The 27,708-nt window shown below is 42.7% G+C and overlaps 1 protein-coding gene across 1 annotated transcript in view; it reads left to right on the plus strand.

Annotated features, from left to right (window-relative positions):
* LOC118771112 (activin receptor type-2B) overlaps window positions 1-26,406 on the plus strand; it is a 49,250-nt gene extending 22,844 nt beyond the window's left edge. The window contains exons 2-11 of the mRNA XM_036518989.1: window positions 17,893-18,100; window positions 18,849-18,958; window positions 20,018-20,169; window positions 20,693-20,836; window positions 22,338-22,481; window positions 22,642-22,790; window positions 24,261-24,375; window positions 24,560-24,698; window positions 24,881-25,011; window positions 25,752-26,406. Coding sequence (XP_036374882.1) covers window positions 17,893-18,100; window positions 18,849-18,958; window positions 20,018-20,169; window positions 20,693-20,836; window positions 22,338-22,481; window positions 22,642-22,790; window positions 24,261-24,375; window positions 24,560-24,698; window positions 24,881-25,011; window positions 25,752-25,946 — 1,487 coding nt within the window. The 3' untranslated portion in view covers window positions 25,947-26,406. The remainder of the gene's footprint in view (window positions 1-17,892; window positions 18,101-18,848; window positions 18,959-20,017; window positions 20,170-20,692; window positions 20,837-22,337; window positions 22,482-22,641; window positions 22,791-24,260; window positions 24,376-24,559; window positions 24,699-24,880; window positions 25,012-25,751) is intronic.
* Window positions 26,407-27,708: the final 1,302 nt, after the last annotated feature.

Genomic DNA, 27,708 nt, shown 5'->3' on the forward strand with positions numbered 1-27,708 from the left:
TTTTTATTTTGCTTTCCATACACCCTTGCTCCAGGTAACATGCAGTGTTTATGGTTTTACTCCCCACATTCTCCAAGCCATTTGCCAGTTGTTTTTTTTCTGTAGTAATGGATCATAAGTTTGGAGCTCAAAAGTGTATTCCTGTGGGGGAGGGAGGGGGTGTGCGTGTGGGTGCGTGTGGTCAGAACATGGTCAGAACTCTCAATTATCGAATGTTGTGTTAACGGTAAGATCAAAGTCTGCCTGCTAATTGTATGAAAGCAGAGTGATTGCATGCATTGATATTGTATTAGTTGTATATATTCTCACTTCAATTTTTTTAAATGATACTTGTTAGCAGTTGCATTGGCTGTGTTATCAATTCATTATAAATCTTTTAAATTGCGAAACAGGGATTTGATGAATGGGAATGCCCTTTTTGGGCAGAGGTCACCCATGGGGTTTCTGTGGCAGACCAGCAAGTTGCCTGGAGCAAGCTGATAAATCCTAGAACACTTTATGCTGGCAGCTATTTCGGTAGCTTTCCTGGAACCATTTTCAGCAAAGGCATTCAAGGTCTGCATTCTTAAATGGCGGGTCTTGTGTCTTTACATCGAACCATTGCTGGGAAAAGCAAACTAGGACCTTGGGGATCTCCACACAGAATTTCAATTTGAGAGGACTGCAGATGTGAAAGAGGGGTTAAGTTTTCCCCAAACCACACATTCAGCACTCAGTATTCTGAATGTGCTGACCTCTCTCCAGTTAAATATCGAATTTGCTATGAAATTCAACTCATGTCGTACCCAGTAATAATGCCAGCGCAATTATTTGCATAACTCCTTAATTTTTACTCCCTTTTTCAAGAAAGCATAATTTATTCTGCCATGAATCCAGACAGAATGTGAAGATGTGTGTATGTTGGAATAGCTGACTGGCTAAGCTTTAATGGAAGCTGCAGTCAAGGCAAGCCCTGGACAGCTGTGATGCAGTAATTCTGTGGGCACCATCATCCCTTTGATGCAGTGGAGAGTGACAGTAACATCTTTAAGGCCAGAGTTAAAGTACTGTCTTGCAGTTCAAATTGGGTTACATGTGCTGTGAGCTAGGATCAGACATTGAAACCATTTAAACCATCTAGCTGCCCTGTCAGATGTATATAGTAGATGTTATTACCTTGTGAAACTGTTACAAATGCATTCTGGAGTTCATCTTATTTCTGCTTTAGAGACCTTCCGGTAGGGATTTTCAGTACGTGGTTGCCATATAGTTGGATATTGTAACAGTGAATAACATTTTAAGTCAGTTGTCCTTAATTATGTTTAAAGTTACTCCCTGATTTGATGATTAGGTGAAAACAGTCTCCCAGTAGTCATGCTCAGCAAGCGTAAATCTCTTCTGTCTGTAAAGTTAAGACACTCAAGTGTGGTCTCGTTGCCAAAGCATTAATACTCCTTGTGTTTGTGTGTGTTTGTGTTTGTATATTTTTCTCTACTTGAATGGAGTGCTCTTTGTGACAACAATGGTTTCAGTCAGAATGCCAAATGGCTGTCATTGTATTCTGTGCACAGTGATCAGTAAGCAGTATAAAGCTGTTAATTTCTTCAGACACATGGCTTAAACTGTCAGGAAATTGTGGAACATGGAGAAAGGGATTACATTTTGTTGTATCTGAGCAGGAATGTGTAAAATTCTAAACTTGGTGAAGGGTACTTTTCACCAAGCTTTGGGTGTCTCACGTGTCACGTTTTACTAAGTCAGAGTGACAGACACTGTAAGTGGAGCTTCATATGGTGACATCTGAAGCTTATTTTTATGAACTTTAAAGTGTTATATGTAATGTTTTACAATGAGTTTGACACAGTGATGTATATAACTTTGAGCCATATTCAGGTAGTCCATTTCATATAGTAAGGATTATCTGGTTAACTCTGAAGGTTTAGGTCCCCACTCCAAACAATTCACACCACTTGTGTATGCTAATGGAGCAATAGTTTACCTCAGCTGCATGGCATTGTTAAACAGTGGTGTAAGCGGTCATGAACAAGTCAGATGAGGGAAGGAGCAGATAATTGGCTTTGTCTTACTGAATAATTTGTTATGATGTTGCTTTCCTGAACATCTAGGGTCCCTACCCAGTTGTACTGTGACTCGCTCAAAAATGTAGACTTTAGCTTTGTTCTGTTTATAACACTGCCCCCTAAAAAAGCAAATTGCCCAAATTATTGGCAGTGTGAAAGCGCTGACCATTACCCAGCTTTTTGTATTACTCCTTCATGAAGGAAGTGCTTGTAATATTTTCTGATCTCTATATGATTTACAGTAGTTGATAGTAGAAGCCAATGACTAGATCGATGCATCCGTATTATGTGATGAGTGGATTCGTGGAGGACCTGTTCTAAACTGATTCCTGGGAGAAAGTGGGTGGATAGCATGGCCTATTCAGATACAGTATGTGCTGACTGGGTCATTCCCTGGCTGGAAAAGAACGAGGATGATATGGTCACATGAGCATCTTCCAAACTACTGGAAAAGGAGGGAAACTGTGCTCTTCTGTTCAGTATGCAAGCTTACTGTATGCCTTAGCACTTTATAAATGTTTGTTTAATCACTGAGCTTAATATAAATAATTTCTCTGGGTATTGGGGTGTACCACAGAAAGTTCTGGCAGCACTTAATGTTCCAGTGGAAACATGAAACAGATGCTTGCTTTGTTTGCTGTGTTTGCACTGTAACAAGCATGGAATTGTCAATATGCCCACGGATGGTAGCTGCAGCAAGTGATTGCATGTTTGGCATATGGTCACTGTAAATGGTGACCACCTCGCACCACACTTACAGACATGCATTTTCTTCTTACTATCACCTGAGTAAATAAGGGCTTAGCAAAGCCTCATGCACCTGTGATTCTGTTGGAAAAGGTGTTTGCACCAAGGTGTGGGATACTTGCCAACTCCAGGATTATTTTAACTGTCATGCTGATAGCAACAGATAGCTGCTTGATAGCTTGTATTTACTTAATGCTCAACTGCAACCTTTGCAGTGGTAGCAGCAAAAATGACATCGGTATTGATTCAGAGAGCAGCTGGATGATTTAAACAGGCTGACAACAGCCAAAAGTGCTAAACAGGATTTCTAATCACACTCATTATTTCTGTAAATCATGACTTGACAGACGTGAGACTACCAGATTACCAGTTTACTTCTGAATGCAAATCGGCAATTAATATGCATCCTGATCCTTAATAAAGCTAGTTAGTTAAGATCAGATTGGCTTCTTTTTGCTGTCACCTGATTTGTAGCTGGCTCAAAGGTATTAATATACTTGCCCAATTGGAAGCTTGTTTGCTGCATGAATGAGGTGAAAGGCAACCTGCTCTGAATGTACTGTGATGTTGTAAAAATCTTGTGAAGTGATGTCAAAAACAACACCTTTTAACTCTTTCTTTGGTCGTAACACCTTTATCTGTGTTTCTCCATTGTAGCCTATGGAAAACATGCATTTGTGTTTACATTCATACATCACAAGCAATCCAGCTTTATGAAACAATGGAGGAAGTATAAGAAGCTTATTCTTAGAATAAGTTTAGCAGAGGGTTCAGCATGGTGCATGTCAGTAGTGTCACCTACATATCTGGAGTTTTTTCCCCACTTCTTGTTGACTGCATTTATGACCATCTTATAATGTGTTGTATATATTGGAAAATGCTGGTCTTTCCAACAAGGCCCAACAAGATATTCCTCCATCACCAACAGATATTGTGAATTATTGTGTATTTACCTCTATCTGTGTCCACTTGACTTCATCTTTGCAACTGCATTTATAGCATTTCCCTTTGTTAAATTGTTATTCAAATTATTAGTGACAAAGCTGGACTTTGGTTTTTGATTTGACCAGAAGTGTCTAATATCACTCTGCTCTGAGATGCATTGATATGACTATGTGGCATTATGTGTAGATTAAAAGGGGAAGCACCTAATTAACCTCTTTATTACTCACTGACTTTAAGCTGTTTAAAGCTAAACCTTGCATGTAGGTTCTTTATTAACCAAAGCTATGCACTGCATAGCAGTGCCTGCTCTGGAACAGTTTGACTCATCAAACATTGATGACCTTCCTCTGCTTCCTCTGACACCTAAAATGTGTTCTTTTCAAACATCTAAGAGTCTTCATATCAATAGCAATAATGCATGACCTCTGCTAGCTCTTGCAAAACTACACCCTCAACAAAAAAATATTCACCAATAAACAAAACCTGAACTATGTTGTTCTCTGGCCTAGAAAGTCATTAAACCATATGATGTAAATGGAGTTAAACAGCATCAGTCATGCTTCTGCTAAGTAAGGTTGCTGGTTTTTAAAATGGCGCTTGTATCTTTTCACTGCAACTCTGCATCGAGATTTAGGAAATTATTACTTTAACAGCGGTAGTAAAACTGTGTATTTCACACTATTATGGTTAAACATTGCAATTAATCCGCTGTTTACATGCATGCCAAACCGTGGGGGTGGGGGGGATCCGCATGAATCACAGATCAACTACCGTCTGTTACACCACTATTAATTATACATTTATTATAAAAGGAAGGTTAGTTTTTGTTGTTCGCTATGTAATGTTAAGTCACCAGTTCACCTATCTCACTATACCTACCACTATTAGCTACAGCTTAGCTAGCTACTGACCAGATAATAAACTACTAACCAACGTTATTAATCATCGTAAGAGACAAGTTTTGGCAGCATAGCTATAGCTAACTATCTCTTTAACAATCGTTAGACTCAAAATAACATGTATTTGGATGTATCCACAATATCAACAAAAGAGTGGAACGAAATATGCAGGCAAGCAGAAAAGAGTACGAAGCAGATGTTTGTATCCTTCCGGTTTCGCGCCAGTTGCATGATATAAACGTCATCAACACGCCCACCCGCTCACTGTGAACTCTCCAGCAAATTACCTGCTCTACTCACATATGGACTCACTCCGACATGAGACGGACTTTGTACTAGGGAGCTGGCAGAACGAAGTCCATCTCATGTCCAGTCCGACTGATTCAGACGTTTGCATTCTCACATACAGCTCCTCCGGCTAATGGCTAGATAAGTTCCGGCTTTCAGTGCATGTCTGAAAGGGGCTTAAGATGACATTCACCAATGGCAGTGGCCGATGTTTATCTGTTGTGTCGCATCAGTTTTGCCCTGGCTAAATGTTGTGTTGGTTATTTGCGGCCTACCCAGCTGCAGATTCTCTGAGAAGATCCAATAGGTGGTACTATAATTAGCCTTACTCACATGGCGGCCAATTTGCTCTTATGTCATGCTCAGGGTGGCCGGAGCAGGGACCAAAAATTTGACGTGCATCTATATTTACCCTTTGAAGAAATAAAACAAAAATGGCCAGATGGGTCAGCAAAGATCCCTAAAAGAATTCAAAAGAGATACAGTTGCTGGATTTAAAGTTATATCCACTAGGGGTGTGCAAAAATATCGTTTTTCGACTAATCTTTTTTTAAACGATTCGATATCGATCCTTAAAATTTATGGATCGATCTTTTAGGCTAATATGCATTTTTTTCCGGTTTTCCATCTTCATTTCCGAAATGGTTAAACATAGCCAGAGAGTTAAATAGATGGGCTGACATAGCCTAACTGTCGTATTAAAGGCAATTACTAGTGCCCCCCATTAGATGCCACTCTCTCGTTTAACTTTTAACGTTTAACGACCTGCGAACACATAGAGGAAAACCTGTTACATCAATTTCTTTTTACTGTGATGCGACCTCTGTGTTCACTGTGGCTAACCCTATGGTCACACGGATGAGACAGGAGAGAGACAAAGCAACCGGCTGCCATTCATTTTCAATGAGAGTTTGTGATTTACAATGACAAGAGACATGTCGCCGTTGCAAAGCCAACAAGGTGGGGCTAAAATAGACTAGACTCGGTCTGGTTTCAGCAAATACTGAGCAATGCATCATGACGAAGGCAGCATGACACACGTTGCTGAAACAAATGATCCAACATTCTGGTTCCAGTCAAACATGGAGGAGAAGCTTATCATGGCAGTGCCGGGTTTCCCCATACTCTACAATTTGTCTCTTGATACACAGAGATATAAATAAAAATGATGCTTGGAGAAGGGTGTCCAAAATCGTGGAGATGCCTGTTATACATATTCATATATATGTGCCCTGCAGTTACAGCTTTTCAGCTTTAATTTTAATACAGTGCCCAACCACTACCTAGCTACCTAACTAGCTAGCTAAACTGAACAGCAACACCTGCTCACAAATGCAATGTAATTTAGCGCAACTCAAGAAAAACATAGTTAATTCATGTTCGTTTGCTAGGTAGCTGGCTAGCTAGGTGTTCATATTAGGCTAGCAAGAAAATGTTCTTCACAATTGCAGAGTTGCTACTGGCAGTCAGCTACATTTTGCCAGTCATAGTAGCTACCTTACAAACCAGCTTTTGTTTTTAAGTTGGTTTTGTTTTTAAGGACCTATACCCATGTGTTCCTTAAATAAAAAGATTTTGGTATACAGCCATGCGTCGCTTAACGTCCACGGTACGTTCTGTGAAATAGGACGTTATGTGATTTGGACATGGAGCGAACACCATACTATATACTTACCAAACCTATATGGAATAGGCACAAGATTGGATGCTGCTGCTCACGAGTTGAAGCATACTCTGTTATAAGGTAAACTTTTTAGTTTTAAGTATGCAAAGTTCACATACACAGATAGAAAGTACAGTACATGCATAAGACATTAGCATAGGCATTTATTATGACTATCAGGACGTATTATATGGTATACTATGTACTGTACCATTATACGCTTGGCAGCGCAATCGCTTTAGTTCCAAGAGACATGAGATACACGTGTTGCGTGCGGGAAGCGTTGCCTTCACTACGTCCGGTTACGTCCGCTACTTCCCGTTCTGCGATCAGGATTTTAAAACTTTATTATAACCTTATGGGACTACGGACGTATATGCGAACGGACGTTGTCCGAATGGACGTTAAGTAGCGCATGACTGTACAAGCCTTTGTCCTTTTCTTTAGTGATTTTCGCAGTTTGTTTCCAGTGACTCTGCATTTGTAAATTTGTGTTCCCTTTAGATCTTAACATCTCTCCAAATATGGAAAACTGCTATAGTATTTCATCTCATTCTTATTGAATCGATATCGAATCAGAATCGAATCGAATTGGATTGAATCAAATCGTTAGCTTGTGAATCGGTATCGAATTGGATCGGGGCATCTCTGCCAATACCCAGCCCTAATATCCACTAATGAATGAATGTGACCTGGTGCACTTAACGCTAGCTAGTTGCTAGCTAGCTAGCAAATGGTACTTAAGATCAGAAGTCAATACCTTGGCTTGCAGTACGAATGTTAAAATTAACTTTGTTCATAAGAGACATGATGAAGCTGTATTGGTTTGATAGCTAGCAAAGTGCGTGAAAGCCAAATTAGCTAGTTAGCTAGCTAGCTACTTGCACATTCAGATGAAAAGTACAAATACCACCTTACAAAGACAACTATAGCTAGCTAGCTAGATGCAATACAAGCAAAACAATAAACATAACTCGCTAGCTAGTTACTATCACATTCCGCTGACGAATACAAATATCACCTTGCAAACAAACACATAGCTAGCTAGCTACAATAAAAACGTAGAAAGCTAGATAGCTTGCTAGCTAAGTTGGCTTTCACAAACTTTGCTCAGTTGTCACATTACTAAGAGCTAGCTTGCTATCAAACTAATAAAGCCTCATCATGTCTCTTCTGACCAAATAGTTAATTTTACCACAGACACTGCAAGCAATCTGTTCTGACAACCTTAGTTCTGTAACATTATAGTTAGCTAGCTAGGTAGTCTGTAGTGAGTGTTTTAGCTAGCTAGTTAGCTAAGTGCACCAGGTCTTTCTTTAAACTTATTGGATATAACCTTGAAACCAGCTACTGTTTTTTTTTTTTTTATTATTTCTTCAAAAGGTAGATACAGACACATGTACAACTGAAGTTATTTTTTATCATGAAGATTTCTTTGTTTCCCTGGCACAAAAGGGGGAATAAATAACAAAAACAAAACAAACAAAAAAACATCAGTATCGGCTATCGGCCAAATTATTTTAAACATTGGTATTGGTATTTGAAACAAAAAAAAATGGTTTGAGGAGGCAAGTTTCAATAAGTATTACTAAACACGACTTTTGCTGAATAATGAGTGGCTTCTCTATGACTGTGGTCCATTTGCTTTACTAGGAATGGAGCACACATTTGTCAAAATATTGTATAATGTAGAGAAAATCTCAAGCACTCAATCTGGAGTTTCTCTGGAAGGGAGGAAGCAGAAACATAAATGCATGTAAATGATGAGTCCAGTGAGGCAAGATTAAGGATAGTGGTGCAGCTGAATTTTTTATCTTGGACAGTGGGCCATTTGCTGGATCCAGAATGGATTGTCCTACAAAACAAGCTGCTATATCTGGGTCGGGCTGTGATGTTTCATTCTTTAGCAGTTATTGAGGCTGAACGTGTTATTTATATTGAAGTGGTGAGAAGCACACAGGCAGATTTTGTGGCATGGAGAGGAGGGGGGAATTAGATTTGCAGTGCAGTGCTGATTTTGAAGATGTTTGCCCTTAACACTGGGCCACCGACTTACTCCTCTGGATGGTTTTTATTTCAGTTTCAATCATCATTTGCTCTCAAACATTTTCCGCTATATCAATGATGTCTATGCCCAGATCACTGTGGTCTATAACTGTGAGTCAGATTTCAAGGAGGACAGAGCTGTAAACAGTGGCAGTCACTGAGAATTTGTTGAGAATCCCTGTGCATTGAGTATGCAGTTGTAGCCACAGTGTTTTCAATGGCAACTGATTCCATTTGCCTTCCCAAATCATTCCATTTGCCTGCCCAAATCATTCCATTTGCTTCAAGCATTTTGTTTTATTCATTTACGTGATTCATTTTGGATTTTAGAGTTTAGAGTTTAGTGTTCTGTCTTGCATAGGTTACTGGGAGTAGTGTGTCATGGTGTTGATGGTTCATTTGATATTTATATTCTGCATGTATATGTGTAATCATGCTCTGTAAGTCCCTCCAGATAAAGGCATGTAACAGGTGAATGCTTAAATAGCCATGCCTCTGGACATTCACAAAATACTGTAAACCCAACTTGCCTGGTTCAGTTCATTGACAATGATGTAAGAGTTTCTCCTGTGGTGGGTCATGTAAGAACCCATTGACTGACTGTGGGTGCCGGCCTGAAACAAAAGCACACCTCTTGAATCCCTGCCTGTGGCATGCTGTTTGTTCTGGTGTTTTTATTGTTTTATTTATTGACATAAAACAAACTTTGCAGTCTGAGCCGTCTTACATGTGTGCTGCAGCACTTAATAGAAAAATTAAGATATTTATTTTGTTGAGGAAAAAGGACTGAAAAAAGGTTTTTACTTAATTTTTCTCATGTATATTTTGATGTTGAAAAAACATTTTATCATTATAATTGTTTTGAATGTTCTACCTCAGTGAAATGTTCCACTGTTTGGCAAGTGTTTGTCATGTTCTGACCATAAAGAATAGTTTAAAACCACAATTAACCGTGGTGGTGGAATTGGCTACGATGCAAGGGGCACCAGCTAAAATCTTGCCCAGGGCACCAGATTGGTCAGGGCCGGCTCTGTGCATCATTGAGTTGACATTTTGTTGGCGTCGCACAGGTATCCTGTTAGGTCAATTAAGTGGACCCCGTGGTTTGTTGATTATTCTGAGCATCACTTTTACTCAAAGTGAACCTTCTGGCCCTCTGACTTTTCTAGATATGTGTCACTGGGACAAAGGCTGTGAGTGGTCTAGCAAGTGTAAGGGGGTATGCCTACAGAGTCGGTGTGATCGATAATGACATCACATGTAACCGCCAGATGTTTGTTGTAGTCATTGAAAATTTATCCCATGCTTAAGATGCACAACTACATAAAAGTAAACTGATTCCAGAGATTGTCTGAAGCAAGAGTCAATGCTCCTGCTTTTTTTTTTTTGCAACTTGTTTACCGATGTTTACTTGTCTGGCAAAAGCCTGACTGATGCGAACGAGATGAAGTCTAAGATAGCATGGAATTTTCCTGTTTCCCTATGCAACACTATTACTGCCCCAGCATCCGTATGCACTGGATCTGCTGTGTTTACCAGGGGGAAGGCTGCCAAGCCTGTCGGGATTATGTAGCATGTCACTCTTTTTTTGATGATGGGCATTTTTGTAGGCTTTTGTAATTTTCTTAAACTGTAAAACTTGTAGCTCCTCCCAGGTACCTGGTCCTACCTCCACTGGCAGAGATCCATTTTGCACCAAGGAAGGAGGCTTTTCACAATTCTCTCTCACCTTTAAATTGTGTAAGTGCGCCACTGCTTGTGAACAGAGGAGTGTTGGTACACAAGTGCTCGACATGACAAGTGAAGAGCACTGCTGTAGAATCCACTGTTGCTTCAGTCTGTGTCAGCCAACCTCCTAGAAACATTTTTCCCCAACCGCACTGTGTAATGAAACACGAACTACCGTGTGTTGAGGTTAGCGGTCTGTGGCTAATTACGGGGCTCAGCTAGTCGGCATGTGAGGTTTCGCTTGCATCTTGTGGGTTGGCTGAGGGGTGCTGCAGGCCCGGGCAGCGTGAGGAGCATGAAATGAGTTCCAGGTTTCAGTTTCCCAATCGTAACTTCACATGAGCGAAAGCTCCAGTCCTTGCCATTTGCATGAGCTGAATTACTACAATTTTGTCCAGTGCTGTATGTGACCCTTTCAGACAGTGTAAAGTTTTAAGGTCCAAAGCACTGAGCAGTTGGGCTGATCATCCACAGAAGGAAGTTTTGGTTTCACTTTACAGCTCAGAATGGAGATAGTAATTTGGCAAAAAATGTTTACAACATGAAATTTGAATTGAGTGAATCCCCCCCAAACTAAGCACGTGGTCTGTTATACAATGAAATCTGATTCCAGGATTGAATGTGTGAAGTCTCAACTGCATTAGAGAGGGAAGAGGGAGTACCTGGAATCTGTGTTTAATTACACTTTCCAGCTCACACATAGTAACAGACTAGTTTTCAGTTTCAGAGCCCTCACAGTTCTAGGTGTAACTTCATCGAAAAGACACGATACTTTTATCTACATACACAAATCTTTGCTGACCTACTGCCAGGTAAATAGTACATAATGTGCCTAATGAGATTTGACATGGAATAGACCTGATGTGGTTAATGAATTGATTGTTGACTGTTCGAAATTGATTGACTCTTTGAATAACTGCACACTTGTTCTGATAATAGGCATGAGCATTTAAAAAAAAACTTTCAACAAGCAGCATGTTTTTGATAGTACTGAATGTTCACATTGTTCTGATAGTTGTACTTATAACATTGAATCTAGTATGAAAGGCTAGCGTACATTCTGTTTCTTTTACTGATGAGAGGGAAAAATCCGAGAGCCTGTTAACTCTGCCTAAATGCACTTATTTTGTCTCATTTATGCAGTATTTAAAATGTGTATATTGTTTACTGATGAAAGGAAATAAAAACAGTGAGAGAGCCTGTTAACTCTGCCTAAATACATTTATTTTGTCTAATTTATAAAGTATTGAACATATGTATATGTTTTCAACAACATGCATGAAACGAAGTTGTGATTTATCAAATGTATATCTCTTCGAAATGGCTGGTTTACCTATTCAAGATAATATAAGGTGATGCGGAAATGGCAGTAAAAATGGTCAGGAACGTTCATTTATGCACAAATCTGCTCTTCTCACGATTTATAAGGCCTATTGTGAATTGGGTCGCCACGGTTTGTCATTTTTAAAAAGTGGGTCCCCAGGAAAAAAATAATGGGAAACACTGGCCTACGGGATACCATGAGTTTGCGCTATTGTCAGACGCGCACCCATTCTCCCTCGCTCTCACACACACAAAGCAGTAGCTGCCTGACCTCACAAAATGTAGCCTATATACAACGACGCGACAAAACCCTTCAAAACCCCTGTGTCCCACTATAATGGCTACCCACTAAAAATCTATCTGCATGTTTATTTTCTTTTAATTTAATAATAACGTGTTATTCTCTTTCCATTTTTCTTAAATTATGCTACACATTGTATGTGCTATCAGTTGATTATATTGTACAATGAAGACGGATAGGACGTCCTCACAGGCCAAGTGCTAGGGATGAGGAGAAATTAGTGTGCGCATGCAGGTGAACACAGCGTTCGGGCTCACAATTCTTAGCTGCTGGAATAAACTTTCCTTGTGGATTATTCTGGGTCGGAAGATGTGGGTGGTTACAAAAGGATTGCTTTCTTTTCGTTCGTCGGAGTGGTGAGATTGCAGGTTGCTCCCGTTTGAACCGCGGCTTCTCTCTCCTAAACTTTGACTTTGATTTTAATCTTGATTAACTTTATTTGTATTTAAACTATTTCTATTGCTTGCTGGGTATTAAGACTCTCGTAATTTGGGGTTTTGCAGTATTTTGTCAGGTTTATAAATGTATATTTTGGTGTTAATTTAATGGCAGCTTGTGTGTAGACTAAAGTTGAATGTGCTCGCGTCCACCAAGATGTGATTAATTGATTAGCTTACTTTAATACACTGTGGGGCTATATTATTGTCTCCGATTGTTTCGTCCTGTAACACCCCCTCTCCCCTCGCTTTTTATTCCCCCCTTCGGATGTACACTGATCTCATACATGGCCTCTCTGGAATCCAAATGACGGAAATCCCTCGTAGCGATGGAGAACTTTAATCCCTGAGTCAGTTTTTATTTTCACTTTGTTTATTGTATTTCATGTATTTCATGAAAAAGTGTTTTTCAGAGATGAAAGTTACTTGAGAAAAGGTTTTGTATTTTTTTTCTATTTATTATTGCAGTTTTGCATAATAAATGTTTTTAAAATACCTCTGTACTATGTGAAATATGTCCTAGTAATACAGTTAAGAGTACAGTAATAGTTGCCATACCAGTGCTTTACCCCTTCAGAAGCATGTATATTAAAATTTTAAGAAAAACAAATATACCATGATATATACCGTGACCGTCCGTTCTTCAAATTATACAGTGATATAAATTTTAGGGCATACCGGCCAGCCCTAATTTGAGTGCTAAATCACATAAAACTTCAGGCAGTGGCTGATCTGTCTCTGAACACCCACTGACAGAGAATACTGTGATTCATTGGTGTGAAGACCTCTCTGAAATTCATATGAATGTGTGTCCCCAATGACAGATGAAGCACTTAAATCAGTACTTTTTGCAGAACATTGTTTTTTTAATATTCTCATATTTATTTATTATACAGGTCTACTGATGATGACATTTACAGCTGGAGAATGAACAGGAATTGATTTTGATAACAATGAATGTGCTTTTTCCTTCAACCCCCTGCCTTTGAACTTACACATCTGCATTTATGTAATATTTATTGGACTTTAAATGGTCTCTGTTGTGGAGAAATGGTGGTGTAATTCCCATCTGCTGAGCAGAGTTTGGGCCTTGGGACTTTATTCATCTAACTTCTGCCAGCCCAGTGTCCACATAAGATTGAGTGCGTGCAGTTGTTGGGATATGTAACAGATCTTGTGGTTGAACATTTAGCAGATCAGCTTCATCCCAGGAAGTTGAGGAAAGGTGTTGCTTGAGCCCAAAGTTTCATATGCTAACAATTCCTTCCTGAGATGACAGTGGGACTGTCTGCTCTCCACAGGACAATAGCTCAGATGGGTATTCAGAATGATGGTTAACATCAGTGGCAATTGAATGTTAACCTTGTAGGGGCAATCTTTTGCTTGACCATTTGCCAGGCCAGTCTAACCCTTGGAAGTCAAGAGAAGGTGTTGCTTCAGCCCACCTTACAGGATGCAAATGCTTCCTTCCTGGGGGGGGGAATGTCCAGCCCCCACAGGTCACCAGCCAGGATGGGTACCCAGAATGTTGGAGGGGGTGGGAAAGAATTCCTTTAAAAACCAGCGTTACCGTATCATCAGTGTCTTTTATCTCTGTACTCTTGAGAAGATCCACCGGTTCCTTTACTGTATTAAAGAACCTATTTGTTAAACAGCGAAACGAAGTTTGAAGCCTGCATTCATTTTCATAATCAGAAAGTACAACCGTTTTATTTCCACAGCAGTGTGCTTTGCTTTTGATTGGATATGTCTAGGGATGCACAATATTGGATTTTTGCCGATATTCGATATGCAGATATTTTCAAACTCATTTTGGCTGATGGCTGATGGCTGATGCCGATATAGTCTGTGTGTGTGTATGTGTATGTGTGTGTGTGTATATGTGTATGTATATATATATATATATATATATATATATATATATATATATATATATATATATATATATATATATATAATATTATATATAAAGTGTAATGTGTACCATTAGGACCTCTGTTCGAGTCCCAAAGCACAAGCTCGGTGATCGCTGGCTGTTTTGTTTTATTTCCCATCGCATCCCACCGAGCTGTGATATAAGAACAATGCTCTTGCGCCCTTCCGGAAGCAAATAGAAGCTTAGCAGCACTCAGCTAGCATCCTCCCTGGGTGAGAAACCTAGCTAGGGGGTCGATCAAAACCATTAGCGCCTCCTTTCGACTCCCAAAGCACAAGCTTGGCGATCACAGGCTGTCTTGTTTCATTTCAAATCGCATTCTCTCCTTACGGAGATGCGTTATTTGAAAATGGTCTCACACCCCTCCAGAAGCAGAGAAAAGCTTAGCAGCACACAGCTAGCATCCTCCCAGAGTGAGAGTGAGAAACTTAGCTATATATTTTACCCCTCCTCGCATCACTGGTGCTTTACAAGCATTGCATATAGCAATTTTGTTATCTGTTTCAGATAATTCGAAATACTTCCATACAGCTGACATGTTGAAGCTTGTTGCTGGCGCTCATAATAAACATTTAGTGTCATCGTGTGCGGATAGTTAACGCGTCACCTTATTGGCCAGGCACATTGGCAGAAATTTTCATATCTGCCGATGCCAATAATTAACTTCTTAAGTTTTTATCGCCCGATACCCATGTCATGCCGAAATCATCGTGCATCCCTAGGTATGTCTCTCTCTGTGTCTTTGCCTTATCCAGATTTCAGCTGTTCCCATCTGATGAGTCAAGAAGCCTGTGGTAGGATTTACCCAAAATGTAAATAGTTGACCCCCGTGTTGGTGATTGGCTTGTTTGAGCATAAGTGAACATTTTACCCTTTTGGAAAGTCCGTTGTTAAGGGAAAGCAGGCGGTGCCTCAGATGTTTGGACCTGATAACCAGCAGCAAAAGAGATAAAACAAACATGGCCATTTAATTCCTTTTGCATATAGGGGCAGGGGCTGAATGTTTGACTGAACAAAAGAGAAAAGAGAGAGAGCAAGGGAGAACTGGAGGGAGAGAAAGAGAGGGAGCAAGGGAGAGAGGGAAAGTAATAGAATGAGGGAGAGGGAGTGAGGGAGAAGGGGAGAGTGAGATAAAGCAAGAAAGAGTCAGAGCGGGTGATGGGGATGGAAAAAGGAAGGGCCTTTGTCTTGGGGATGGGCTGTCAGCAAGACTCCTCACATCTCCCCGTTGCCTGGCAACGGTAATGCACAGACTTGGGAGAACATCTGCCGTGTGGAGCCCTGCCAAATTTGCGCTGTATAGTGTACGCGAGTCCATGCCCCTCTCCGAAAGCTTTCCCACTGCCACGGGTTAGGCTGGGGACTTCGTCAAATCTGTACACCCTGCGGACTGACCCCTGGTTACCTTGTGATGTAGCAAAAGTGTACAGCAGCTAAGCTGGCAGTGGGAACAATGATTTTTGTTAAATTAAGAGAGAGAGAGAGAGACCAGGCCATTGGCTTAGCTTCACTAGGTTAGGCCCACCATCCTCTTGGTTCCCTGCTGATCTGGTTAGCATTAGTTTGATGTGATCGCTGATTGATGGAGGGTTTATTTCCTGGAAAAGGAAGTTTATGGGGACACAGGGTGCCCAATCACTCGGCTCAGCTTTTGCTGCTCAGGCTGTGGAGCGTTGGCCAAAGCAGTGGGTGTGTCCCACTACCATGCAAATCACCGTTGCATTTAACTAGTAACTAAGAAGTAGCAGTAAAGGCTACATCAGGATCAGTAATTTTAATCCACAGCTACCCTAGTTGTGATTGCTTTTAAACAGACTGAGTATCACAGCAGGAGAATAAGTTGTGGGATACTTGTTGAATGTTTGACCCCTAGTTGATAGGGTCCTTTGCCAAATCGAAATCGAAGGAAATCTTATCTAAGGGTTTCTTAACTGATGTTCTGCTGCAGAGGAATCCTGTCAAAGCCGTAGCATACCCATTGTTTTGGAAAAAGACTTTGAATTCATGAATTTAATCTAATTTGCATTGCGTGATTGCCATGTGCAGTGTACCTTTGTAATAAATGACTTCAGTTGTACTCTTGACATTAATCCTTGTTAATTATCCACCAGCTAATAATTAAATGAAGCTCCTTTGAATGGAAACATTACCTGCAGTGTGTAGATGGTTAATGAAATACATTGTAAATGATGTATGTCTAAGGAAAGCTGAGATGGAATAACTGCCGTGGATTGGAAAAACCTCACAGCAGCGGGCTTATGACTTGCATGCTCTGTTCCTGCTATTTTAAGTAGTACTGTCATATGCTTTTGCTGTTTTTGAGTGAAATTCAGGTGTAGTGTTTTTTTTTCTTTGTTGCTGGTTGTTCTGTGTTGTTCACTCTTCTGTGCAGCCGTGAAGTTGCCCGAAATGGCAGCTGTGTGCTGTGTAAAAGACAGGAGTTAACCTCGGAGACACATAGAATTGTGTACAATGTACCTGTACTATCCTGTACCTGTGCAAATGGCAATAAAATCTCTTGCTTGCTTGCTCTTGAATTGGCTGGTATTCTAAGTGAGGGGAGAACGATGCCGGTTTCACAATGGCATTTTTATTCCTGGCGCAGCTGGGTTTATTTATGAAAGTGTGTTTAGTGCCACTTCCTCGCACCAGGAGAAAGAGGCTTGATGGCTAATTTCGGCACCAGCTTGCCTTTTCTGTACCCTCTTCATGATCAGTGATTCTCCAGGTAGTGAGTGCTAAGTAGGTTGTGGCTACCGAAAGAGAAGAACACAAACTGGAGGGCCTACAGACATGTTACATCACCCCTATGCACCACGTACCACAGCAGGGGTACGGGGCTCAGACATTCTGGGCCTTGCTACATCCTGCATGAAAACCTGCACGTGTCCCATGACAACAAAGAAGGGGTGATTGTCAACAGCCTCTCTTTGGGAAGCAGCTGGGTCATGTGATCAGGGTGGAGGACTCATTGTTGACTGTTAAAGCAGCAGCTGAAGATACCCACTCTCTTTTGCCTGTGCCGACAGATCCAGAGTCCTGGAATAACCCCTTGAAGCATAGGAGCTTTGCCGTCATGCAGCCCGTTGGCACTTACTTATAATCCACAGCTCCTGACACTTTTGATGTGATTAATTTGGAATCTTACACTTCACTTCACTGTCGTATCTGAAGCATGGCTTTCACCACAGACTGAACATTTAATCGCCTACAGGCCTCAAATAACCCCTAGTTCCTCTAGTAGGAGTTTTTTTATTCTCCTGGTCAGATGGTTGTAGGCTTCATTGCTGGAGAAATCTGCTATTATCAATGATGGTCTTTCTCGGTGGTGACTGGCTGACTTGCTGGTGTTATCTGGTCATCTAAAAGAATTATTTGAGGTGTCACAAACCACATGAGGATGTGTAGTTGAGAGTTGTGCGATGATTAACACCTCCCATTCTTCTCTACCCCCCATCCTCTCACCCTCCCACTCTTTTCCATCCCTCTCTCCTCCCTCCTCTTCCTTCACCCCCCCAGGACCAAGCCATGGGGAGGCAGAGACCAGGGAGTGCGTGTTCTACAATGCCAACTGGGAGATTGAGAAGACCAACCAGAGTGGCCTGGAGCGCTGCGAGGCAGAGAAGGACAAGCGGCTGCACTGCTACGCGTCCTGGCGCAACAGCTCGGGCACCATCGAGCTGGTGAAGAAGGGCTGCTGGCTGGACGACTTCAACTGCTACGACCGGTTAGTGGGGTCACCCCAGGGATGGGGGGCGGGGGCTCTCCAGAAGCACTGCACTGCTTTACCTGGAGCATCTTTTTCCATAGCTTGAGTTACATGTACATCTTAAATGACGCAGTTTCTGGATATCAACTGGTTGGATATGAACCCGAGGACTAGCATTTGGTTGAGCTCACTGAGTAGTAAACTATGCCATTTGTTTTCTGGGTTTTATTTTCATAACTCCACCCTCAGAGACTTATCTAGGATACCTGTGGCTGAGCTCTGGCTTAGCCTTGCTTGTTTGTGGTATGCCCTGAGCCTCATTTTGACTGTGCTGTTTCTATGGCGTGTCAGTAAGGATGAAGCACAGAGGGCACTAGGAGAGGCTGATGTAAATGTAGTTTATGTGCAACCCCTCCCCCTCTTTGTGCTCCTGTAGTGTTTTCTGCTTTCAGGGCATTGGTTGGGTTATATGTCCCGGTGGTAGAGTCAAGCCCCACCCATTCTCCCTCAGTGATATGGATTATAGTAGCTTTTAGTGCCCTAAAATTCACATAGCTGGACAACTCTGGTATGGATATACAATGGCACAATCATAACTGTGTTTAAACTTTTAGGGAGGCAAAATTCTTCAAGGTTCTTCAAAGTGTATGCTGACACATGGTAATATATGTAATTAGAATACCTGCAGGTGCCATTACTGAATTTTGGTTTCATCCTCCTAGACTGCAGTGGGTTCTGAAATGTTCTTCTCCCCTCCCACCCACAGGCAAGAGTGTGTGGCCACTGAGGAAAACCCACAGGTTTATTTCTGCTGCTGCGAGGGCAACTATTGCAATGAGAGGTTCACCCATCTCCCTGATGTCAGCGGCCCGCCTGGTAAGAGCTGCTTCGTCCTGCTGGCTTACCTCCCGCTGGTACAGGGGACCTGTCCAGTCACCACGCTGGTATACCACGGCTGTCCAATCAACACACTGATAGTAGTGGATTACAGATGCCTCTATACTGAGACAGAAAAAAGATTTAAATTTGCTTGTCAACCTTATAGAACTGAGTGACAGAGATTGGACAGGCCCCTCTAAGATTTCTGTAAGTACAGCTATTGGACAGCAGAGTCCGGGGAGGTTTAAATTCCCTCTCTCCATTGGTCAGGTAGTGACTTAGATAGTGACTATCAAATCAGATCAACATTTTTCCCATCAATATCAGTTATTGTGTTATGATTAGCGGTATCTGTGAATTTCCTCACCAATTCTGTGTTGCAGTATGGTGTTAGATGGTGTGGTGTATGATGGACAGCTGGAGACCTGTTCCAGATCTCATACAGTTTTATCGACAAAGTGGAGGCAGCTCTGAAACCTGGCTATTGATTGAATGTATACATGGTAACTTTGTTTTGTCAAATGACAGCCTCTGGGGCAGTTGGCTGATATTTCTTTAAAGCACCTTTGTAAGCATGTAGAGTATTTTCTCACTACCTTTCAGTCTTGTGACTGCCCGCCACAGAATACCAGAAGCTTTTAGAAAATCTGAACAGCATTTGCAGCATGCTGTAAAGTACCAGAGTTCCTCCCTGGTTGTCTGCTAAGTCAGTTTTTACAGGAAAAATAAATGACGTGAATGGAATTTCTCAATGCAGCTATACTGTGTCTTCATTTGTTGAGGCATGTCTGCATGTGTGTTTGTTTCCATGCATATTTGTGTCTGTACAGTGTAATGAGTCTTTGCAGTATGTGTTGCGCTGTCTCCATGCAGAGTGCGCGTGTGTGTGTGTGTGTGTGTGTGTGTGTGTGTGTGTGTGTGTGTGTGTGTGTGTGTATGCGCACCATATCAGTTGCACTGTGGAGCTCTCGAACACAGTGTGGCTGCAGGCCGGCAGCGTGCATGGCCCCTCCCCCAGGTGGTCAGTAACGTGCTGTTCTCGCCTCTGCTCCGCAGTGAAGATCAGGCCCCCTCCCCCCACGCCCTCCCTGCTCAACATCCTGGTCTACTCCCTGCTGCCTATCTCCGTGCTCTCTGTGGCACTGCTGCTTGCCTTCTGGATGTACCGGCACCGCAAGCCACCGTATGGCCACGTGGATATCAACGAGGTGAGCCTCTCAGTATTGCCCACTTGCTTCCACCCCCCCCCCCCCCCCCCCCCCCATCCAACACATACGCACACACGCTTGCATATATCCATCACTGCCAGTACCACAGCAGCTGACTAAGGGATGTATTGTTTATATTTTTGACTAACACACCCCCCCCCAGTGGTGATTTGATGTCATTACCTCTACTGCCACCTAATAGCACTTGAGGCTAATGTTCTGTGGATTCTGTAATACTAAACCATTAGTCTTGGAGCTAATAACTGGAGCTTGTAACTAAGGTTTCTTTTTTGGTGGGTGGGTGCTTGGCGGCACAGATGAGGCTGAGGCTAGGCTTCAGTCTGCCTGTTGCTGTTTGTGTTTTGACTGTGTTGGCTCACCACAGTGCATATGTTCTAGGGCTGTGTCTAATGGAACAGATGGAATGAGCATAGTGTTTTTGCTTCATAATTTGAGGAAATATTTCAAGTCAGAACATATGGGAGTGAAAGTCTTCTCAAACAACCTCTTATTTCTTATCCAGGATCCTGGCCCAGCCCCTCCCTCCCCGCTGGTTGGCCTGAAACCCCTGCAGCTACTGGAAATCAAAGCTAGGGGGCGGTTCGGCTGTGTGTGGAAGGCGCAGCTGATGAATGAGTATGTCGCTGTCAAGGTCTTCCCCATTCAGGTGAATGCTGTTCTTCCCAAGGCTGAACTCTTCTTTATTTCCAGTCAGTTTCCTTAGAATATGTGACTGAGTGTGACCTATATAAGATGACTTATTGCAATGACTCACATGGCCTTCCTCTGTTGCACAATACAATCTTGACAGTGTGTAAGTTTCTTCAAAATCTGTAAATAACTTCAAGCAGTTAAATATTCAGATTAATTCCCAGGGGAAAATGAGCACAAAGCTATGGCTTTTGCTTATAGTAGCAGCCATTTTTTTTTAGTCCGTTAAAAAAATATTTGGTCTACTCCATGTAGCTGAACTAATAGCTTACATTGCAGTCGTGTACAGCAACCCCTCAAATTTCATTCAGAGCTTGAATGGTCCTACCAGGTAGTTTCTGACTACTGCTGGAATCCTCCAAGGTGACACATAGACACTTTATCTCTTTGTCATTGTTACTGATTGCATCTTAAGAAAGTCCATGGACCCTAACCACACCAAAGGTCTCACTATTGGACCTCGTTCCAGGAGACACAAGAGCAAGCATCTCACAGATCTTGATTATGCTGATGACACAGCACTTACAGTTGATCAACTCCCAGCAGCACAGGACCTTTTAACTTCTCTTGTGCCCCTTTTCCACCCATTTCGAGGGCCAGTTTCAGAGCCGGTGCCTAATCTTCAACCAGTTCTTTGCGTTTCAACAGCCAAAGAACCAGCTCTCGGCCTGGAAAACTGGTTCAAGAGCGGCACAAACTCTTTGCTGGTCTAGAACAAAGAACCGCCACGTCAGGGGCTGCGGGCAGGATTATCGTGACCAACTAAAACTTTGTGACTGCCATTTTTAAAAAACCAGAGCTAGTGTAGCGTCTAGTCTGCCTAAAAAGAAGGAGAAAATCCAAAGTTTTATTTTTCAAACATTTCGCCTTGTTGACAGCCAGCTATGTATTTCTTAGCTGTGTAGCGAGCTACTAATTTCTCACGTCGATGTTACGAACCTAACATTGATGGCTAGCTAGATAGCTGTTGGTCAGCTAACATTAGCCAAGCAAGCATACCTACTAATTTCTCACATCAATGTTACGTTCGACATTCGTATCATTGATGTGTGTGCACTGTGATCACTGATGGCGGAGAGGGACACCTGGAGGTTTCAAGTGACTTAGATCAAGTGACTTAGATCTCGGCTGTGGCCAAAGGATGATGATGATGATGATGATGATGATGATGAGGCCAGCCAATTGTGGTTCAGTTTGGCAAAAACAAGATGCCCCTCAGACCTGTGGAATATCATGAATGCAAGAAAGAAAGAAAAAAACTTCTGAATCTTGTATTGGTTTTCCTATCAGAATTGTTTCTGTGGGAATGTCATCTGGTGATAATTTCATAATGTGGACTCCATGTCACAAAACATTCCGTGCCATGAGCTGAATGTACTAGACGCAGGAGTGAGTATGTGACGTTGCCGTCTGTATTTCGGTGTCTGAAGCAAGTGGCTGTGCGTTTGTGTGTGCAGGACAAGCAGTCATGGCAGAACGAGCGGGACATCTTCATCTCCCCGGGCATGAAGCACGAGAACCTGCTGCGCTACATCGCGGCTGAGAAGCGCGGAAACAACCTGGAGATGGAGCTGTGGCTGATCACTGAGTACCATGAGAAGGTGAGTGTGCGGGCCGGCTCACCCGTGCCTGTTCAAGCCTTTACAGCACCTCCGAGTGCTCATAGTAGGACCCGGAGGCCAGCGTGTGTTTGAAGCCCGTGCACAGCCTCAAGCTCTAGCAAAACCCAGCACAAAAATGCGTGTGAATTTGTGTGAGCAGGGCTCACTGACGGACCACCTGAAGGGCAACGTGGTGACCTGGAACGAGCTGTGCCACATAGCGGAGACCATGGCGTGCGGGCTGGCCTACCTGCACGAAGATGTGCCCCGCTACAAAGGAGAGGGCCCCAAGCCCGCCATAGCACACAGGTAACATTGCCAGCTGCAACACCACTACCCCCCCAACAACACGCCTTCACTACTGGCCCAAATGTTGACTTCAGGAGTTTACTTCCTAATGTAACTTCTGGCACCATTTGTACACACTGATATTTTTACTGTGGCAACAGGTATTTGTAGACCCTCATGTTACTGCCAGGGGCCTGTGACTGTATTGTGCCAAATCTTGCCCTATCTCTTCAAGAGCTTAATCAAGGATGACGTTAACGTCAAACCATTAATTTTTGGAAAAATGTGTTTGAGACCAAAGGCCCTCCTGGAGTGCCAGTGACGTGCTGGTGCGGGAGGGACTTTTGCATGGGTTGTTGGTTTGAATCCTGGGGGTTGCGTACTGCTGTTAGCCACCTCAGGAAATATCCAGCTTTTATGAATGGGTAATACCAGCATTCAGAGTGCAACAATGTAAGTTGCCTCAAAGAAGAATGTGAACCAGGCAAATACTGTCATGCGTTGCTTAACGTCCACAATATGTTCTGTGAAATAAGACTGTGACTGTGAAGTTATGTGATTTGGACGTTGTGTGAACACAATACTATATACTTAGTAAACCTATATGGAGTAGGCTACTGTAGCCAAGATACTGTAAACATACAGTACTGTACTGTATTTCAATTAATGTATCTGGTAAAGTACACTGTAATATATGGGTTAAGTTGGTTAACACTGTACAATAGTAAACATAATACACATTAATACACTGTACCATTGTACACCTGGCAGTGCACTCGCTTTATTTCCAAGAGACACGTCTTGCGTGCAGGAAGCATTGCCTTCACTACGTCTGGTTACGTCTGCTACGTCCTGTTCTGTGATAAGTGATATTAAACTTAATAACTTATAAACTTATAACAATATGGGATTACTACGACTTTATCCGATATGCAGTATGCAAACGGACGTTGTCCGAATGCACGTTAAGCGGCGCATGACTGTAATAGAACTGAGATTTTTTTCTGCGTAATGGGTAAGCAGTGCCCTCTAGTGGTGTTACATAATGAACACACTAAAGACTGTGTTGCATCTAATCTAGAATGTTAGAAAGCCAAATAAGTTAATTGGTCATCCATGCAGTAGAAGGTATTAAAGTGGTGATGTATCACATACTTGTTTATTTCTGCTTCACCTATGGCTATTTACTTAGCAAATGCAGACTAAAATGGCGGCTTGAAGAGGGCCAATGTCATGTTTTGTGTATCCAGCCAAGCGAATTTTCACAGGACCACTTCAGGCAGCTTTTAAGGAGTATCTGCATCAGTAACAAATTCCCACTTTTAATTTTTCCTTGTGTCTGATGCTGATCTGTATGTCCCAGTTTATGTAAGCTGTAGTTTAACAAAATAACATGTCTGTTCTTGCTGGAAGCAGAGTGTGGGAGTTGTTTGCCAATGTGTCTACATGTTTCCACCACACACGGCTGTAATTGTGTCATCTGTCATTCAGGGACTTCAAGAGTAAGAATGTCATGCTCAGGGGAGACTTGACTGCCATCATTGGGGACTTCGGGCTGGCCGTGCGCTTCGAGCCGGGGAAGCCCCCAGGAGATACCCACGGACAGGTAGGGGCCGCCTTCTGTCATTTTTATCCAGCAGTGCTCATGGGAGATGTAGTCCAGAACTTGTGCAGTATGATTAAACAGCACTAGACTTCATCACCCATAACCACCCCTGGTGTTTGTTCAATGTGCAAAATTCTGTGAAACTTCTAAAAGGTTGTTACCTCTGACCTCTCCTCACTGATAGGTGGGGACGCGGAGGTATATGGCACCAGAGGTGTTGGAAGGGGCCATCAACTTCCAGAGAGATGCCTTTTTGAGGATCGACATGTACGCCATGGGCCTGGTGCTGTGGGAGCTGGTGTCACGCTGCAAGGCTGCTGATGGTGAGTGGGTGTGGGGGGGGCGGGGCACCGAGGAGGTCACACGGCAGCGCATTTCCAAACAGCGAGCGAGAACAATGTAGCCAATCGCATTCCCGTTGCGCATGGCTGATATGCCTGGTCTTCTGTCTGTCGGGGCCAAGGCTCCCATGGCCATCTTGTTAACTGCTGCCCTGGCGTCGCAGGTCCCGTGGATGAGTACATGCTGCCCTTCGAGGAGGAGATCGGACAGCACCCATCCTTGGAAGACTTGCAGGAAGTCGTTGTCCACAAAAAGATGAGGCCGGTTATCAAGGACTGCTGGCTAAAACACGCCGTGAGTACCTTTTTTTACTGTTAGCATTGTAATCAGCTGGCTAACCAAGGCACAGGCCACCAGCAGATAGGGCATTGTGGTCAGGTGTAAGGCCCAGATTCAGTCTGACTGCCATGCTTGTCTTACTTAGCTAAGCCAATTAACCAAGCCACTTCATTCCATACCCTGCAGCTGAAAGTGTCTATAAAAATGCATGTTACAACGGTAGTTAGGTTGAGCCATGTCCAAAATAAATTAATTATCTTTGAGTCAGTCTCCCAGCCTCACTAAGGAGGGGATGTGATCGTCCCTCCTGCTAACTGTTTTTCACGTCAACCTGTAACTAAAGTTGAATAGGAAAGTGGTTGTTGATTTGGTAATGGCCTGTCTGGCATTACCAGTGGGTGTGCACCTATAGCTGGTGTTCCCATACAAACGGCCTGGCTTTTGAGACAGGTACGATTGCATCACAGTGAGGTGAGCTTGTGCTGTATGCTCAGTCATGTCGGACGCATTGGGCCCCAGGACATGGCAGTGGTTTGTGAGTGCGAGGCAGTGCTGAAGTGTGTCTGTCCAGTGTAGCACTGTGGTAAGGAGCTGGGACCGTGACCAAAAGGTAGCTGGATTGATTCCTCAGTAAATGCCCGGTATAAATGGATAACATGTAAATTTGTAACCTCTGCAACTTGCTCTGAATAAGAGCATTTTCTAAATGGCAATAATATAATGTAAGGTAAGGTAATGTTCCCCCTCCCCCACAGGGCCTGGCGCAGATGTGTGAGACAATAGAGGAGTGCTGGGACCACGACGCGGAGGCGCGGCTGTCGGCCGGCTGCGTGGAGGAGCGCATCTCCCAGATGGCCCGGCTGATAAACGCCACTACCTCGGACTGCCTGGTCTCCATGGTGACCTCCGTCACCAATGTGGACTTGCCACCCAAAGAGTCCAGTATCTAAGTCCGTCATGAGAAGAAAAGGGGGGGAAAAAAGTGAAAACAACAACGACAAAAAGCCAACCCTTGTCTTTCCAGACTAGGTGGATCTCAGTAAACACTTAAACAAAAAACATGATTGCAGCTGCTATTTTATCCAGATGTTTTTTATTGATTATAATTTTTTTTTGGATCGGATCAATATTACCAGCACACTGCTCTACTGTATTTTTCACGAGTGAGAGAAGTAAATCGACATAAACGCGAAACGGACATCTTCAGGGCATTCAGGTGCCGACTTATGAATGCTTAAAAAGGTGCAGGTACCTCATCTGTTTTATTTCAGTCATTGATTTGATTTTATTTCTAGTTTTTCTATCTTCTCAAAAAAAAAAAACAGAACTGCCTGTGGCAAAAATAGACCAACGGTACAACAAAACCAACTCTACCATCTTCAACAATACAACAATGCTGCAAAACCTTTGGGGAGCCCTAAGACTGTTACACACAACTCACCTTCCTCAAGGGATCCTCCTCCTTCTCCTGGTTTTCCTTTTGATGAAAGCGAGTGCTTAACAAAATAATGGTAAAGGTGTCTTTAACGGAACTAACGGGTCTCTCCAGAGCATGTGGAAAACTGGAAGTCAGCAGGATTTTTATTTTTTTGAAACAGACTGGTATTTTGATTGGTTAAGCATTTTTGTGTGTGGATTGGGTGGGGGGATGGAAAGGTAGGCGGGGCTAAAAGAAGAAACAAATGGTTAGAGACTTCGAGATTTTGCAGCATCTGGACAAAAACATTTTCTTAGGTTTGGAACTACTTCTCAGGTAACCGGTCTCTTGGAGCAGAGCTTTTGAGGTAGGATGTTGTTGGTGGCAACCAGTTATATTTTGGGAGAGAGCCAAGCATCCACTCATGAAGGGGAGGGGTTTGGGAGGGGCAGGATTTGGGAGGCGGTGTTATCAGATGTTATTTAAAGCCACTGAAGCCAATGCAGGTGGGGTTAGCTCCAGTTGTAAGTGTTAGGTGCCCAAACAAACATAACTACTAAACAACACCCCCAGTGGGTGGAAGACTATGGTGAAGGACGACGTATATGTATGCATGGGTTTACCCTGCGTGTGTCTGTGTGTTTGTTTGTGTCTGTGTGTGTGTGTGTGTGTGTGTGTGTGTGTGTGTGTGTGTGTGTGTGTGTGTGTGTGTGTGTGTGTGTGTGTGTGTGTGGTTAAGCCCATGGGATGAAGAGAATTCCGTGATTTTAATGAGCTCTCCAATTGATGTGCATGTCTCCTTTCTTTCCTTTTCTTTCTTTATTCAGTCATATTTGTTTTGGACAGCAGGAGCTAAGGACCTAGATACACTCCGAAGCCAGATATAGTCCTCAGAAAAAGTCTATATTTTAGACTGCAAAAGCTACAGGTAAGAGGATTACTGGCCGTTTGCCTAGGTCAAGTCCCTTTAAATTTGACTTCTCCAGGGACCAGACTTTAGTATTGACCCAGGGAGTCCTCTGCTGTAGTGATGTTTTTGTAGGGAAAGGGGCTGGACAACCAGTAACACTTCCCCTCCTTCCAATATCAGAGACCATGAGTGGCCAGTCTGTCTCCTGACTCAGAAAATAAGACGCAAGGATTGGTTTTGTCTTAATACATGGCTCAAGAAGCTTCAATATGCCGTAACATAACAGTGAATGTTCACACCGCTGCTGTTTCAACTCAAAGATGAATATATGATTCTGTATATTCTTTTTTGTGTGCAAAACTTGCAACTCTCAGTAAATGACGTG

This window comes from Megalops cyprinoides, chromosome 24, assembly GCF_013368585.1.
Source record: "Megalops cyprinoides isolate fMegCyp1 chromosome 24, fMegCyp1.pri, whole genome shotgun sequence".
In the NCBI taxonomy this organism is placed as follows: Eukaryota; Metazoa; Chordata; class Actinopteri; order Elopiformes; family Megalopidae; genus Megalops; species Megalops cyprinoides.